The sequence below is a fragment of the Suricata suricatta genome, chromosome 13 (assembly GCF_006229205.1).
Source record: "Suricata suricatta isolate VVHF042 chromosome 13, meerkat_22Aug2017_6uvM2_HiC, whole genome shotgun sequence".
Taxonomy (NCBI): Eukaryota; Metazoa; Chordata; class Mammalia; order Carnivora; family Herpestidae; genus Suricata; species Suricata suricatta.
The window spans coordinates 20687027-20705091 of record NC_043712.1 but is presented as its reverse complement, the minus strand read 5'-3'; the positions used below and the strand labels follow the sequence as shown (position 1 = coordinate 20705091).

The following is an 18065-nucleotide window of genomic DNA, read 5'->3' as shown; positions in this document are numbered from 1 at the left end:
GAAAATAATCTCCTCTATTAAAATTGTACAAAAATGAATTAAATCAAGCCCAAGGTGTTAATGTTTCAACATCTATGCACAGCATAAAACAGTGCCTGACACACAATAGGCACTCAAATATTTAACCTATTTTATAGTATGTGATAAATGGCACAATACTAAAAACATGAGACTACAGTAGAAATTAATTACTGTGATGAGATAATGGTGTTAACAAAGCATATGAATGGAAGTGGACGAGTCATATGGATCAACTATTTCACCTTGAGAATCTGCATCAACTTAAGATTTTTATAGGCAGAAAACCTATGAAATTTTCCTCCACAGGCTGCTCTGTTAATTCGTTCAATATTCAAACAGCACTGTTCTAAGCCCTGGGAAATCAACAGTGAATAACAACAAAAAGTCTCTGCCCACAGGAAAAATAGACGATAATAACAATGTCTCATCATAAAAAACTGTTATGAATACAAATAAAACCAAGGGATAAGAGTGAACTGGAATGTAACTTGGGAAGGTGCTAGAATGGTCAAAGAAGGCCTCTCTGAAGTGTTTTTGGAGAAGAGAAATAAACAGTGTGGAGAAGACTTCCTGACAGATCTCTGGTTACCAATGTTCTTACAATACTTGCTTCTAGTCCACCACCAATAGCCACAGTTACTACACTGAATTTTATTTTCCTCTTACATCTCATCTTAAATGTAGATCTTAATCTGCCAGAAGCTTGTCCATCCATTTTTAAAAATAAAAAGATAATTATTCTCTATGCTGGTAAGAATTTGCTATTATCACTATTATCAAATACTATGTATGAGTGTCCTGAATAGCCAAATGGTCCTCCCTTTTAATTACCTTTAGAAAGAACGATCAATAATAAAAATCCTAAAGCACAGAGCAAAAGAATAGGTAACTTCTACTACACCAAAATTAAAGACTTTTGTGCATCAAAAGACACTATCAACAGAGCGAAACAGCAATCCACAAAACAGATCATATTTGCAAATCATATATCCGGTAAGGGGTTACTATCCAGAATAAAGAATTCCTATAATTCAACAACAACAAAAATCCAATTTAAAAATTAGCAAAGGACTTAAAGAAAATAATCAAATAGTCAAAAAAAAAAAACCACATGAAAAGATGTTCACAGCACCACTAATCATTAGGGAAATGCAAATATAAAAGCAATGAGATCCCACTTCACACTCCTTAGGACAACTTCTGTCAAAAACAAACAAACCAACCCAGAAAATATCAAAGGTTGGGGAGGATGTGGAGAAAACAGAACCCTTGTGTACTGTTAGTAGGAATGTAGAATGGTGTAACTGTTATGGAAAACAGGATGCTGATTCTTCAAGAAAATTTAAAAAAAAATTATCATATGATTCAACAATTCCACTTCTTAGTATAAGCCCAAAAGAACCGAAAGCAGGGACTCAAATATATATTTACTTGTACATCCGTATTTGTAGCAACATTATTTATAAAAGATGGAAGCAACCTCAATGTCTACCCACATATGAATAGACAAACAAAAATGTGGTAAGTATATACAATGGAATGTTATTCCGCCTTTAAAAGAAAGGATATTCTGATACATGCTACCATATGGATGAACCTTAAAGACACTTAAGTGAAATAAGCCAGTCACAAAAGAACAAATTATCCATGGTTCCACTTATGTAATCTAAAGAAGTCAAACTCATAGACAGCACTAGAATGGTGGTTGCCAAGGGCTGAGAGAAGAGCCGAATGGGGAGGTATTGTTTAATGGGTTCAGGAGTCTCAGTTTAGGAGTCCCACATCACGTGGTTTGGTGCGCTTGAGCCCCGCCTCAGGTGATCTAATGCTCTGCTTCCGTTGAACAAAAGATCAGCTTCAGCTTCGGGTAAAACTCAAGCCTGCCCCCAGGGGAGCCCTGCTTCTTTCTCTCCGCCCCTCTTGGGATTCTCTCCCACCTGCCCCCGCCCCCCCCAGCTCACTTGCGCCCTCGCTCTCTTTCAAAAACAAAACAAAACAAACTTTGGGATCTTAATCTCTCATTTAACTGTTCTGAAAAACATTAGGAATTTTTTTTGTTCTTTTAATGAAAATTTTGGTTCTATCACATGCATTTCCTTAGTACCCTGTGTGTCCTAGATGATATTCTTAAAATGTATAGAATACCAAACTTACCTTCACAGCTGACTGTCAAAGAATATAGATTTTTATGTTGTATCTTTCTTTAAGATATAAGCATTCGTGAGAAAAGATCTTGTATTTTCTTATTTCCTTCCTTGGTGATACTGTGATCACAAACACTCCCCACTCTATGTAAGTGCATAATCTGAGTGTTGGGTAAATTCTACACTACAAGTAAGATTATATTGTATATAATTTTGCTCTGGTTTACTCCTCTAACCACACTTCCTGATACTTTTTATATCACACTATTTATACCAACAATGTGCAGCCATGCCTTTTTAGTTCTCTATACCAAGGGATTTCAGACATCTATGCCTATACACGTGGCTGTTCTCTTTTCTTAAAACTCTATGCCTAATACTAGTATATTTTCATTTATCTTTTCCAAAATTTAACTCAGGAAGGTAATGCTACCAGAAAATTCCCAGCCTCTCCCAAGTATCAACAGAGTTCATTCTCTTTCTTGAGTATTCCCTTCTTGGTCTCCTCTATATTTTTGTTTTACTTATACTGTCCTATGCATTTGTTTACTTTGTCTCCTTTAATTAGACTGAAAGCTCCTTGAAGCGGTGTGTGTGTGTGTGTGTGTGTGTGTGTGTGTGTTCCTTGTCTTACTCATTTCTATATCATTGAGTACAATTCTTGGCATATAAACAAGTACATGATAAATGCTTTATTAACTGATAAAGAATTATACTTAGACCTGATTGGAATTATGGCAACATGCAGTTTTTTGAAAATGATAAACATTCTTTAGGTAAAATATCTCATTAATGAAGTAATAAGAACATACGATTTGCTCTCAAGTCTGGAATTTTACACTAAACTATGCATAGAATCTTGTTAATTTCTACTTAACCTTTAGATTTTATTAATGCTTACATTCTCTCATTTAACATGAACACCAACATGATGCACATCCTCACAGACTTCTGTGTCTGGCTATGTGATTTTTAACTGAATGTGGTAACAATATAAATGGGTTGAACTAGCTAACCATGAAACCCCTGGATTGTATTTACTGAGAGAGTAGCTACAAAGATCAATTTGATACTTCTGAACAAAGGAAGTGAGCAACACCACCAGGGAATCTAGGCTAATGCCTCAAGTGTGATGTTTTAAAAAATTTTTGTTTTGAGAAAGAGAAAGAGAAAGAGAAAGAGAGAGAGAGAGAGAGAGAGAGAGGGAGGGAGGGAGGGAGGGAGAGGGAGAGGAACGGTTGGGAGGACGCAGGGAGAAAATCTTAAGCTGTCTCTGCACTGTCAGCGCAGAACCCGATGCAAGGCTTGAAACCACAAAAGATCAACACCTGAGCTGAAGTCAGAAGATTAAACATCTGAGCCACTCAGGTACCCCTCAAGTGTGATTTTTTAAAATGTTTTATTTATTTTTGAAAAAGAGAAAGACAGTGAGAGCAGGGAAGGGTCAGAGAGAGAAGGAGATACAGAATGTGAAGATAAGGCTCCAGGCTCTGGGCTAGCTGTCAGCACAGAGTAGGACACGGGGCTCAAACCCACGAACCGCAAGATCATGACCTGAACTGAAGTCGGATGCTCAACCGACTAAGCCACCCAGGTACCCCTCAAGTGTGATTTTAACATCTTTTCATGATTACCAAAATACTAAATTTTAAACAGATCTGGTCTCATAAGATTAACATTTAGGAAAGTTTAACGTATATAGATTTATTATTATTGATTACAAACTATCTTAATTCTTTGACTCTATTTCCCTAATATATTTATTTTGCTCTCATAAACATAAACACACACACACACCTCTTGATGTCTCCTGTGCATTTAATCTTTTGAGACTTTAAAATGGGTTGAACAGAAGGGTGCCTGGATGGCTCAGTGGGTTAAGCTCCCAACTCTTGATTTCAGCTCAGGTCATGATCTCACGGTTCATGAGGTCAAGCCCCAAGTCAGGCTCTGCACTGACAGCAGGGAGCCTGCTTGGGATTCTCTTTCTCTCTCTCTCTACCCCTCCCCTGCTTGTTCGTGCGCATGGGTGTGGGTGCGCTCTCTCTCTCTCAAAATAAATAAATACACATTAAAAAAGGGGGGGATGCAGAGAATACCAAAGATGTAACATTAATCTTCCTGGTGATTTTTAGAAACGTAGCACTTATCAGAAACTAAAAAAGTTCATTAGTATTCATTTGTAAAAATGTACTGGGGTGCCTAGGTAGCTCAGTCAAACATCCAAAAATAAATACACCATAAGAAAAAGAAAAAAAAGGCATATTGGCCATAATTTGCTTAGTCTTTGCACTCAATGAAACGGTAAGACTTAAGAACCAGAATTTTAGGGGCACCTGGGTGGCTCAGTTGGTTGAGCATCCAGCTTCAGCTCAGGTCATGATCTCATGGTTCGTGGGTTCGAGCCCCGCGTCAGGCTCTGTGCTGACAGCTCAGAGCCTAGAGCCTGCTTCAGATTCTGTGTGTCCCTCTCTCTCTGACCTGACCTGCTCCTGCTCACACTGTCTCTCTTGCTCTCAAAAAAAATAAAACATTAAAAAAAAAAAAGAACCAGAATTTTATATTACTAGCACTGACTCTTTTAATAACCGCATTTTAAAGTTGTTTATCTTTACTCTGCAATTCAAAAAAATCAGTCCTTTATCCTGAAGACATTCATCTATTGGACATTCATAAAAGACGCCTATAAATAACAGTACTTGAAAGGAATGGATTACATGAGAAGGCTGATTTGAACTATTTCAGTACACAAAGAAATTTTTTAGTATGCAGGGTTGAAATTATATTATGGATCAGCTGAGAAATGCCTTCCTAATTTACAAATACTCTCTAGATTATGCCATCCAATCCAATGGCTTAATTATCACCCACATGCTGATGATAATCTCGTCCTGAATTCACTCATTCCAAACTTATTTCCCAATTTCTATTCAAGATCATCCACCTGGATGCATAATAGGTATCTCAAATTTATCTTGTCCAAAACACTGCCTCTCACCCCTACCCCAAATCTTCTTTTCCTGTTAGTCTTTACTATCTTAGTACAAAACCGTTCTATTTTACCAGAGGCTCACATTCAAAAATCTGGAAGGCATTCTTGATTACTCAACTTTTTCTTCATAATCCACATCTACTCAACCCATCAGCAAATCCTTCCAAATATATCCATAATCATCACTTCCAGAGACCACTTCTTCACATGGGTCACCACCATCTCTCATCTGGACTATGCCTAGATCCCATTTATGCCTACAATTTATTCTTATATTATTATATATATATTATTCTTATAGCAACAAGAGTGATTCTATTAAAACAAATTATCATCTTACTCCTCTACTCAAAATCCTCTAATGGCTTCCTATCTTACATAGTGTAAAGATTATAAAGGCTTTGCATCATCTGAATCCTAACTCCCTCTCTGATTCTATCATTCATAGCTTTCCTACTTTTTCCAACTGCAATGATATAGCCTTATTTCTGATATTTCAACACATTAAGCACAGTTCCACTTTAGAAACTTTACACTTGCTGTTCTTCTGTGTTATTCTACCACATAGTTCAAGCCTCTATTCAACTATCATCATACTGAAAACCTCTAACTTTCCTCACCTGAAATAGCACCACTCCCATCTCAGTCACTCAATCCCCTTCCCACGTGCTAAAGAAAAAAACACTAACATCAACAGATGTCAGAGAAGAGCTTAGCTAATGCCAACCCTTCAGCAAAAAATATAAAATATGCTAATAAATTACAACAGGTGCAACCAACTCCATACTTCCAAGTATCTCCCCATTACAATATTCATCACCTTTTATGCTATTACTTATGAAATCAGATCTTACCCGCAAGACAAGCGCAAGGATCAGTTTCTTACAGTGCAATTTACTAGCACCTAATGATTACAGCTAACATCTCTTGAGCACTTAATATCTATCTTTCTAATAAATAGTTTAATATGTACACTTTTCTAGTGCCATAATAACTCTAATGTAATCTTCACAATAAAGATATGAAAATAGATACCATGTTCAGCTCCATTATATGAGTAAGAAAAAGATACAGAGACGTTAAGTTATTTGCCCAGGGTTACAGAAGTAGTAAGTGGAAAAGCCAGGATTCAAACCAGCTCCAGACCCTGTATCCTTAAATCATGTTGTTATACTATTCTTTAGTTGGCTATGATACAGAGTACTAGGGGAGAGGGCTCATTTACTGTAATGAAAGACTGAGAACGTAAATTTGAGCTCAAAACTGAATGATGTAGATTCAACTAAGTGACTGTCTTAGTGAAGAGTGTTTTGAAAAGAAAGAGAAGATAGAGAAGGACTAAGACAGGAGTAAGGTGGGGGGAGGGGAAAACAGTAAAAGGGCCAGAAACGCCAGGGACTAAATAAGCAGAAGAGTGTTCGGAAATGAGGTTAAAGAGATGGGGGGAGAGGTCTGCATGGGGGACCCAAATGGCCTTAGTAAGGACTTGGATTTCCTTCCAATAGCAACGGAAAGGAAGATTAAACAAAGGAGTGTGGTAGCCGAAAGGCTAAGAATTCTGCTTACTATTAAGTATTAACACCTCTCAGAATTATTCCTCTTTACTCTGAAGGACCCCATGATCTTTTGGGAGAGAAACAAGGTTTGATTCTGCTCTCAGGGAAGCAATAAATGGAATGACAGGACAGGACCACAAGCCTCTAGCTAAACTCAAGGCTGACTGATGGCAATGTTGAGCCATGGGGGCAAGAACATCTTTTGTAACACAGTGTAAGTTAGTTAAGATAGTAGTAGCTTCAATGTTACTGTTACAAAAGCAAACATTGCTGATGCATCACAGTGTCCAGTGACACTCTGGGATAACATAAGAGAAGAAAATCCACCAGAACTAAGAAGCCAATCACGTACGCAACTGCTGAAACCTTTATAAGGAAGAAGGGCGGTTACGGCTAGCACTTTAAAGCCCTTCCTAGACATGCTACACAAAGGCATATATTTAGAAAGTGGTATGCAGAAAACTACTATAGGGAACACGGTAGGCCTAATAAATGGTATATTTTGATATTTACATGCACGGTACAGGAACTGTATTGGAAAATGTATCTGAACTCTACTGCCGATTAGTACAATGACTGTGGGAATGTAACGTGACATTTTAGGACTCCCGTTTCCTTACTTATAAAATGTGAGAATAGGGTGGAATGTACTTCAGTTCTTAAATACACATGCATATATAATCCCTATGACTCTTCACTTAGTAGTACAAATCCAAAGGTTTGGAAAATAGTTAAATGATTCTGGACGGACTTGGTATCACACTATGCAATATATACTGAGATATAAATATGAAAATAAGTATATGTTTTAGGGTTTGAAAATTTTTTTAATGTTTATTTTTGAGAGAGAGAGCACGCATGTGTGCGCGCATGCCTGCGCAGGTGTGAGACAGACAGAGAGAGTGCAAGAGGGCGAGAATACAAAGCAGGCTCCAGGCTCTGAGCTGTGAGCACAGAGTTGGATGCAGGGCTCAAACCCATAGACCAGGAGATCATGACCTGAGAGGAAGCTGGACGCTTAATTGACGGAGTCACCCAGGTGCCCGTCTCAGTGTTTTAGCATTACAGTGTAGGGGTTGACAAGTATAAGGAAATGGAATCAATTTGCAGCAAAAGAGGACAAAAACTAATTGAAGTTTCTGGGCTAGATGTCAAATGTTTATACATGCAGATTACCAAGTCATTGTACGTTACATTTTGAAGATATGTATTTATGGAGTATTAGTTATAAATATAACAAGTAGGGGTGCCTGGGTGGCTCAGTTGGTTAAGCAGCTGCCTTTGACCCAAGTCATGATCTTGTAGTTTGTGAGTTCAAACCCCACATCAGGCTCTCTGCCTTGGACCCTCTGTCCCCTTCTCTCTCACCCCTCCCCGACTTGCGTGCCCATGCTCTCTCTCTCAAAAATAAATAAGAACTATACACACACACACACACACACACACACACACACAAGTATACAATACAAACACATATATAAACAAGCATACAAAACACCATACTGAATTTCATATTAGGAGGCTTGAGTTCTGTCTCTTCAATTACTCTCTACAATATTTAATCAATTATCTGAGTCTCAGTTTTATTCACTACAAAATTATATAACTTAGTTACCTTCTAGTTCTTAAATTCAATACTCTCATAGTAGGTCATGAATTGGTAGAGTATCTTTTATCATAACAGTCTGGACATATTAATGGAAAGTCCATGACAATTATGTTGACCATTAGTCAAATACTTAACACGATACTTTCATTTTATACATGAAGAGTTATCACATACTTTCAGAATTTTTAAAATGAAAATACTCAAATGTAAGAAAGAACCAATAGAAGTATCTACTATCAGTGTGTATGTGTTTTTTTTTTTAATGTTTATTCATTTTTGAGAGATGGAGAGAGACAGAGGATGAGTCAGGGAGGGGCAGAGAGAGAGAGAGGAAGACACAGAATCTAAAGAAGGCTCCAGGCTCTGAGCTGTCAACAAAGAGCCTGATGCAGGACTCAAACTCATGGACCCTGAGATCATGACTTGAGTCAAAGGCAGCTGCTTAACCAACTGAGCCACCCAGGTGCCCCTATCAGTGTGTTTTTAATAGGATTCTATGTTCTTTTCATTTTCCTGCTTATGTATATTTAAAAAAAAATTTCTTATATATTCTTTGAAATCAAGTATTTAAGTCAGAAAAAGGAAGCTACAGAAAAATTATCTCTGGGTGCGTAAATGGCTCAGTCGGTTGAGTGTCTGACTTCGGCTCAGGTCATGTTATCATGGTTCATGAGTCTGGGCCCTGAGTTGGCCTCTGCTGGCAGCTTAGTGCCTGGAGCCTGCTTCTGATTCTGCATCTCCCTCTCTCACTCTGTCCCTCCCACACTTGTGCTCTAAATAAACATTTAAAAAATTATCTCTAATTGATACTGTTTCTTACATGAAACAGTATGCTCAAGATTTATTATTATTATTTAAACATATATACCAACCAACATTTTTTTAAAAATGTAAAGACAGAAAACACCAAAAGTTACAGAGGTCACATTTGCCTTGTCAGAGTATTATTCCACTTTACCTGATGAAGAACTTCCAGAGTAACAGGGTAAAAGAGGTTTTCAATGATTATTCGGAGCACAGGGCTCTGCCCAGGTAGGACTGTGCCTTCATTGGTAGGAGCTCCAGGGAGGGCCAGACTTCCCGACTGGACAGCACTGACAGCCTGCAGTGCAGCTTGGGCTCTCTATAAAACAATCCAAAATAAGAAAAAAAATACATACCTACTTTTGCTAGATGCACATATCCTAAATTTGTAATCACTTAAGACTCAAAAGACTTGCTTTATTATCACAATGACACAATATTTAAGAAAGGTATTTAAAGTTACTTGAAATGAGAAAAACACATGGCAAAAAAAAAAGGAGGAAAATGTGGGGATGATTTTTATTTCCTAATTTTTAAATAACAAGAAAAAAAAACAATGTGAAAGTAACATTAAAGATGACTTAAAAACCATTTAAGGCCCTCTTCTTTTTCCCTCCCTGACCTACTGAGTTCTAAACTTTGGGTGGCACATGACAGATGCAAATATGGAGCTGTCGTGGTTCAGAAAGGGTTAGGAATGCATCTCTACAGGCTGTCATCTTGGCATGGGCATCAGAGCCTGCAATGTGAGGACAGCATCTGCATGGTAGGCTGCCTGGCAAAAGGAACCTGTGCCCAGACAAGGTAAAGGTATCTAGTGTGAGGGTGGTTCACTGCTAGACACCAGCACCTGAGGAATATGAAAAGGGCAAGAAAGGCATCCAGAAGAGACTAGCTTGGCAGGAGTGTCAGAGCCCAAGGAGAGTTAGGAAAGGGTCCACATGGTGTGAACCAATGTACAGAAGACAGTCCAAGCAGGGTGAAGAGGAGGTCCATGAGGGCCTGACTGGGGTAAGGAGGTAATTCAATGGCAGGCAGCCTAAAAAGAGAATATAAGAACCCAAGCAGGGGGAGGCAGACAAGCCCCCCCTTTTTTTGCTAAGAAGACAACAATATTTATTTATAATAGAACATTTATGGAGCACTAATTGCAGGTTTCATTCTGTGGATTCATTGTACAAATCTTTCTTTACTTCTCACAGCAATTTATGAAGTATGCATTGTATTCTTTTCAGATAAGAAAACCGAGTTTGAGATGGGTTAAAGATTGATTTATCTGGGCCACACAGAAGACTGTAAACAGTGCACTTAAACTCAAACTGCTTGATGAAAATCTGAATGTCTCAAATACAATTCTGAACCCCACTTCTGTCAGACTCCTGGAAAGGTCTCCTATTTTTATTATTGTTATTAAATTACAGTTAACATATTAGTTTCCAGAGAACAACACAGTGATTCGACAATTTTATGTATTACTCAGCACTTAACCACAAGTGAGTCACCATCTGCCACCGTACAACACTAGTACAGTATTGGTGACTATATTCCTGATGCTGTACTCTCATCTACATGACTTACTCATTTTATAACTGGGGGTCTGTACTTAATACCTTTACCTGCTTTGCCAATCTCCTCTACCTCCCTCCCCGTGTGGCAACCACTAGTTTGCTCTCTGTATTTAAGAATCTGTTGTTTGTTTTTCATTTATTTTCTAAATTCCATATATAAGTAAATCGCATGTTTGTCTTTCTCTGATTTATTTCACTTAGCATAACACCCTCTAGGTAGATCTGTATTATTGCAAACGGCAAGATTTCATTCAGCAGATGAGTTTCTAAATAGCACGCTCCACTAAGAAGAACCAGAGTGCCCTAAAACAGTCTAGTTCCAGAGCTAGAGCAAAGAAAGTACAAAATGAGTAAATTTTTGTCTTTTTTGTTTGGTTTTACTAGAATGCAAAGAAGTGTTCAAAAATTTATAGAAATGTGCCAAAAGATAGAAGACAGCTTCCTGAAGGGGCTCCCACTGGCCAAATATAGGACAGTTTGACAATCAAAATAGTGATTTTAATAAATAACCCATCAAATAAAACAGGAAATCTTAAGTTCATACTGCTATAGACAGTTGATAAGAGAGTGTATGTATATTGCCTTAAAGTACCTTCCCCCAATATACTCCTCTTTCCCCCTTTGTAAGTCATAACTTCACAGTAGAAAGGCCAAACAGAGCCTCATCGAGGAACCCAAGAGCACAACATGAGTAATGCAACAAACAGAAATTATGTGCTTCCTGATACGATGCAATGAGAAAAAAAGGACATCACTTCTATGATGTTCCTGTCAAAACTATATATATTGAATGCAATCACAACGCAATACCAGATAAGCTCAAATTCAGGAAAATCAAGAAGACAGGCTGCCTATAATTATCCAGTGTCAAATCAAGGTCATGAAAGTCAAAAACTGAGGAACTATTTCAGACTAAAGAACTCTAAAGATGTGACTTCTAAATAATGTTTGTTTTGCTCTAACAAACATTATTGGGATCATGGGCAAAACTTGAATGGGGACTGAGGACTGAATGTCAATGTCCTAATTTTGACATCTATATTTTGGTTGTGTATGAGAATGTCCTTGCCTATAGCAAATGTACACTGAGATATTGGACAATGAAGACAGATCAGGTAAGCAACTTATTCATAAATGCCTGAAGAAATCAAAACTTGTATTTTATTCTACAACTCTTTCCCAATTTTGTGACTGCCTCAAAATTTAGAACAATTATTTAGATTAAACAAAAAATTTTTTAAGTTTATTTATTTATGAGAGATACAGACAGCAGGACTGGGGGAGGGACAGAGAGACAGGGAGACAGAAATCTGAAGCAGACTCCAGGCTCCGAGAGAACCTGATGCAGGGCTCAAACCCACAAACTGTGAGATCATGATCTGAGCTGAACTGACTGAGCCTCCCAGATTCCCCTAAAACCATTATTTAGAAAATGAAGTGGGTGAAAGAAGGAAAAATTGAAGGGAAAAAAAAGCATGGTTAATGATAAATGAAATTAAATGCAAGTTTTCAACAATCTTTGTTCCATTCTTACCATTCCTTAAGAATGGTGATAATTAGTTTGTGCAACAAAATGAAAAAAAAAAATCTCACCAGTTTTTTACATAGTGTATTCACTTCCAACTTTAATGATCACAATACTCTGTGTGTTATTTTAAATTAACATTTGTGTGTTGTTTTCATGATTTTTTATTTATCCTAATTTAGTGAGGCATTATGCTATGATAAATAACATTAAAACAAGTATCTTTCTGGAAATTGGCTTTTAACTTTGTGTATGTGTAATATATGAACTTCCACTTTTTAAAAAAACTTACTTATTTTGAGAGAGACAGCAAGAGGTAGAAGGAGAGAGAGAATCTTAAGCAGGCTCTGCACCAGCAGCACAGAGCCTGATGGGGATCTTGAGCCCATGAACTGTGAGATCATGACCTGAGCTGAAACCAAGACTCGGACACTTAACCCAGTGAGTCCCCCAGGTGCCCCGGGACAACTTCCACTTTTATGCTTCTATGCATCTCTTTTTTAATACCTTTTAGCGGCATTTTAAAGCTATATAGATTTTTTTATGTATCAGGTAATGTTCAAACCACCCAACATTCAGTTTCCAAACACATCATCATCTTTGAGAACAATGTATAAATAATTATTTGGAAGTTTTACATTATTTGTTTTCAAAACTATGTTCTAAACCAGCCACGTGTATGGAATACTGAGCATCCCAAGCCGGCTTCAAAAACAGTTTATCTCATGCATTCTACACTGGGATCCTCACAAAGAGTTTATTTGAAAAATGGGTTCTACTGCTTCAAGTTTGAAAACTAATTCAGACGTCCACTATGAGCCTATAATTAGGAGAGGGTGGGGTCAATTAATCATAATAATTTTAAAAAGACCCAGAAGGTAGAATTAGCAAACAAGAATATGTGGGACTCAAATTCATGACCCAAGATCAAGAGTTGCATGCTTTTCCGACTGAGCCAGCCAGGTGCTCCTAAACTTTTGATTTTTAAATTTATTTAAATTTGGCCACATGTAGCTAGCAGCTACCACACTGAAAATAATTCTAGAATGTCCAAGCAAAGACTTTAACATAGAGAGGTTCTAAGTGGAATTACGATTCTTTTTTCTCTTAGATCAGGGTGATTAAATCTTTACAAAACTAAACCTACACAACCGAAAGTTAACTTAACCTTGCTGACTTTACTTCATTATGCTATCATTCTACCAATGCCTTTTATTAACAACTCTACATATACGCCTCCTGCTACTGATATTACTCTTTTTATTATAGCTCCTCTTCTTCACTCTTTGTCTTTGGCATATGGGATACCACAGTATACACTGTCCTAACCATTCTAGAGTTCTCCATATATTCTGCATTAGTACTTCACAGAGCACTGAGTACAAAGGTCTCTGAGCAGCAGGTATGCAAGAAATGCTTTTGACAATCAAAATCTGAGAAAATAACACCTGAAATGAAGATAAGATTTATTTAATAAGTAACTCTGTAGTTTCAACTTTTAAGTTGGCAAAATATTCAAGGAAGAAAAATAAAACTGAGCCATATGCTCCACGGAGGGCAACAGCAAAGTTGGGGGTGGGGTTCTATGTGAAATGTTTTCTTAATATAAAGAGATTATTTCACAAAGAAGATTTATGTTCTGTGTATTTGATGCTAAAAATTATGGGGCAGCAGAATTCCTCCTATGGGAGATAATTTTTTAAATGTTTTATAAACAAACTCTCTGGAATTTATAAACAAACTCTCTGTAATAACTTAATAAAGGAAACAGCAGTGGAATGACTGGAAGTGTGAGACTTTTATCAAGGTGAGGGAAGGACAAATAGACTTCATATGAAATTTAAACATGCCTGGATAATGTAAAAAAGATATTTCTGAAATGGAGATAGAAGAAATGAATGTACAATAAAATGCATAGATCTTAAGTGTAGGGTTTGATTTTTTAAGAAAACATTTTAGAAAAACTCTTTCCATGATTATCTCTGCAGATTTGTAAATGTCCACCCACAAGGTAAAAACAAAACAAAACGGTCTATCGCCTGCCTAATGGTGGTTATTAATAAAACCATTTCCAAAATGCTGTTCCTCAAACTATGAGCTAAATTTTTTAGCTGTAATTTTAGTTTACAAAATTTTTAAACTTATTTATTTTGAGAGAGAGAGAGAGACAAAGGGCAAGTGAGGTAGGGGAAGAGAGAGAGAACCCAAGCAGGCTCTGCACTGTCAGCTTAGAGCCTGATGTAGGGCTTGAACTCAATAAACCATGGGATCATGACCTCAGCCAAAACCAAGAGTTGGATGTTAACCGACTAAGCCACCCAGGCGTTCCAACTATAATTTTGGTTTAAATAAAAGGATAAAGATATCTGAGGGGCTCCTCAGTCAGCTGAGCAGCTGACTCCTGATTTCAGTTCAGGTTGTGATCCCAGGCTGAGCTCTATGCAGAGAGCAAAGCTTGCTTAAGATTCTCTCTCCCTTTCCCTTTGCCCTTCTCCCCTGCTCGTGCTCTCTCTCTCTCATAAATAAATAAGTTAAAAAAATATGTGATATTCACCTGACCCTCTGGCAAGTATGTCCATAGGCTGGAAAAGAAATTATGTGCATGTTTTGGGGTACCTTCCTATTCAGAGTACAAAAGATAATGAAATAGTAATTTATCAGTTCCTTGGGTTTGTCAGAAAAAAAAAAGACATTTGATACATTTTATATATGCAAACAAGTACCTTCAATTCTGACTTCAACATTGGTGTAGGACCCTAAATAAAAGAAAAACTATTATATTTTATTAAACATCAATCCATAAAAATTGCACAAAAGTAACAAAATGGAAAGAGCACTAGGAAGAAATCAAGGCTAACAAAGAATAAACTAGGTCATTTTGGCTGGCTTTAGTTGCCAAGCAACTGGGATTCCTCCTCATGCTTTCCCTTTAGAATAATCCAGTCTTTAAGAGTTTTACTAAATTGTTTATTTCTTCTTCAAGACTTATTCTAACATATTTAGGAATCATACGAGTAAGAAAACTGCCATGACTTACATGAATGAAAGTTTTAAACTCTCGTGAGACAGGAGACAAAATAGAACTTTCTTCTCAAAAGAATCATAGAGCAATATAAATATGCTAATTTTCTCAAATTTATAAAATCAACCCAATTCCAAATTTGTTCTTTTGGTGGTAGGAGTGTAAACAATTCTATTATATGTGGAGAAGTAAATAAAATATAGTAACTAGTTAATGTCTGAAAAAAGAGAGTAAAGAAGAGGGCTTTGCCCTACAAAATATTAATACCGGAGACATTGGCCCTAGGGACTTGAAAACAGGAATGGAACTGAATCGAATTCAAAAGGTAGTCTGGATTAGACATGGAGTGCATCCCATGTGAGTAGCACACACAAGAGGATGTATGAGGGCCACGCGAGCAGTGTGTGTGTGCATACTCAGGAAGGGTACATACATGTGTTTTAAGTAGGCACGGCAACTGTACAGAAACTAGAACATGACAATGGACAAATTTCACATGAGTGGATAATAAATGGGTTATTAAAAAAAATAATAAAGGATAAATTGGTCACTGGGAGTTAAGAGAGAGATCAAAGCCTACCCTTACTCTCCACCTCCAAAATATTTCTAATAAAACAAAAACTTAAAACATTAAATAAAAACTGAAACAAAAAAATATGAGAAGAAAACATAGATCAAAAACTTTTTTTTTTAATGTTGCTATCCTAGGTCCTTATGAGCATGGTATCAAAATCAGAAAACAGAATACAATCTTAAGAGATTTGACTACTGTGTAAAAATATTTTTAAAACTGCATTAGTAGACAAAACTCACCGGGACAGAAAGTAGACTGTTGTTGCCAGAGGCTAGGGGGACAGGGGAATGAGGAATTAGTGTTTAGGATACAGCGTTTCAATTTGGGAAGGTGAAAAAATTCTGCTGCTGCTGTTGTTTCTTCTTCTTCTTTTTTTAATTTTTAAAGTTTATTTATTGAGGAGTGCCTGGGTGGTTCAGTCAGTTAAGTGTCCCACTTCAGCTTGGGTCATGATCTCACGGTTTGTAGGTTCGAACCCCACATTGGGCTCTGTGCCGACAGCTAGCTCAGAGCCTGGGGCCTGTCTTCAGATTCTGTGTCTCCCTCTCTCTCTATCCCTCCCCTGCTCACTCTGTCTCTCTCTCTCTCTCTCTCAAATAAAACATTAAAAAAATTAGTTTATTTATTGAGAGAGAGACAGAGACAGAGAGAGGGAAGAGGGAGAAGGAGAGAGTGAGAGAGATCCCAAGCAGGCTCTGTCAGTGCAGAACCTGACCAGGGCTTAATTTCACAAACCATGAGACCATAACCTGACGCCCCAAGGTGAATTCTGGAGACAGATGGTGGTGATGGGTTGCACAATGTGAATGTACTTAATGCTGCTCAGCACTTATTATATAGGGTCAAAATAGCAAATTTTCAAAGATGACAGAAAAACTGCTTGCTTACACGTATCAGTGGCACCCTAAGCTGGTACATATTCTTTTCAAAAAGCCACCTGGGTGGCTCAGTAGGCTCAGGTCCTGTTCATACTGTTCATGGGTTCAAGCCCTTCACTGGGCTCTCTGCTGTCAGCATGGAGCCCACTTGGGATCCTCTGTCTCCCTGTCTCTCTGCCCCTCCCTCACTTGCACACACACCCATACTTTCTCTCTCTCTCTCTTAAAAATAAACATTAAAAAAAAAAGCAATCATGTAATGTATATCAAAATACAAAATATGCATATGCTTAGTCCCAGCAATTTCACTGCCACAAATGTTAATAAAGAAAATGCTGCAAGTGTGCTAAGATATGTAAGAATGCTGCTACAGTGCTATTTCTAAAAAGTGTAAAATTGGAAACAATTTCATTGTCTATTAACAAGACAGTGAATAGATTATGGCAGTCTTATAGAAGGCAGTATTATGCATTCATTTAAAAATTATGAAGTAACTCTGCCTTTATAGCCACGAAACAAATCCATTACATTACAGAGAAAAAAATAATAGCTTTCAAAACATTAGGATTCCACTGATGTAAAATTATATACACAGATAATACTACACCTGGATAGAGAAAGGGTACCCACCAAACTGTTAGCAAATGTTAATTAGCAGTCTCTAGACAAGTGTTTCTTGTTGTTGTCGTTGTGACATTTTTACTTTCCTGGATTGTTTGACTGTTTTAGCATGAGAATGGATGCTACTTAGAATTTATAAGTCAACTTTTCATTTAAAAAAGTCTACAATATTTAAAAATGTCTAACATCTCATTTACTAAGTTTATATAGGCTATGTGCAATCTTAGAACAAGCTAAAGATTATGTACCGGAAAAGTTTATTATTTTAAAAATGTGGAAAACTGTCATTTAAATTCAGTAGCTTGCACTATAATGACTTCCAACACAGAATCAAAGAGCTGGAGGAGTTCTTTTGCCCAGGCAAGAGTATAGGGGCCAAACATGCACATAACAATAAAAAACCTCGCTCTTGCTTTGTGGACCAATTTTTCTCACCCTTAAGTAATTTCAAATTACTATTTTAGCTACTACAGATCAACCTGGAGAGACACAAAAGAGTCAATATGAGCTATATCAAAATAAAAACTGAAAAATGAGGTTAGAGATGTTGATATTCTATATTTAACATTCACCTAGAAGAGTCAAAAACCATTTAATGAATATATCTATACAAATTCTTATTAACATCTTAAATGTTAACATTATAATAGAAGCTTCACTGAAATTCTTAATGCCTTTGTTATATATTCTGTGTATTCTGTAAAAAGTTCCTTTTAGACCTGAAATTTTAAGAGACAGATAAGAATGCAGG

At 37.1% G+C, this 18065-nt stretch overlaps 1 protein-coding gene across 5 annotated transcripts in view; it reads right to left on the bottom strand.

Annotated features, from left to right (window-relative positions):
* The window catches only part of PTBP3 (polypyrimidine tract binding protein 3), a 115353-nt gene that overhangs the window by 34189 nt on the left and 63099 nt on the right, over positions 1-18065 (bottom strand). For 4 of the 5 annotated variants that reach the window (XM_029919713.1, XM_029919714.1, XM_029919717.1 and 1 more), the window contains 2 exons: positions 14943-14975; positions 9281-9445 (listed from right to left, as the gene is read on the bottom strand). In XM_029919713.1, coding sequence (XP_029775573.1) covers positions 9281-9445; positions 14943-14975 — 198 coding nt within the window. The remainder of the gene's footprint in view (positions 1-9280; positions 9446-14942; positions 14976-18065) is intronic. The other variant, XM_029919715.1, reaches the window with a different exon arrangement.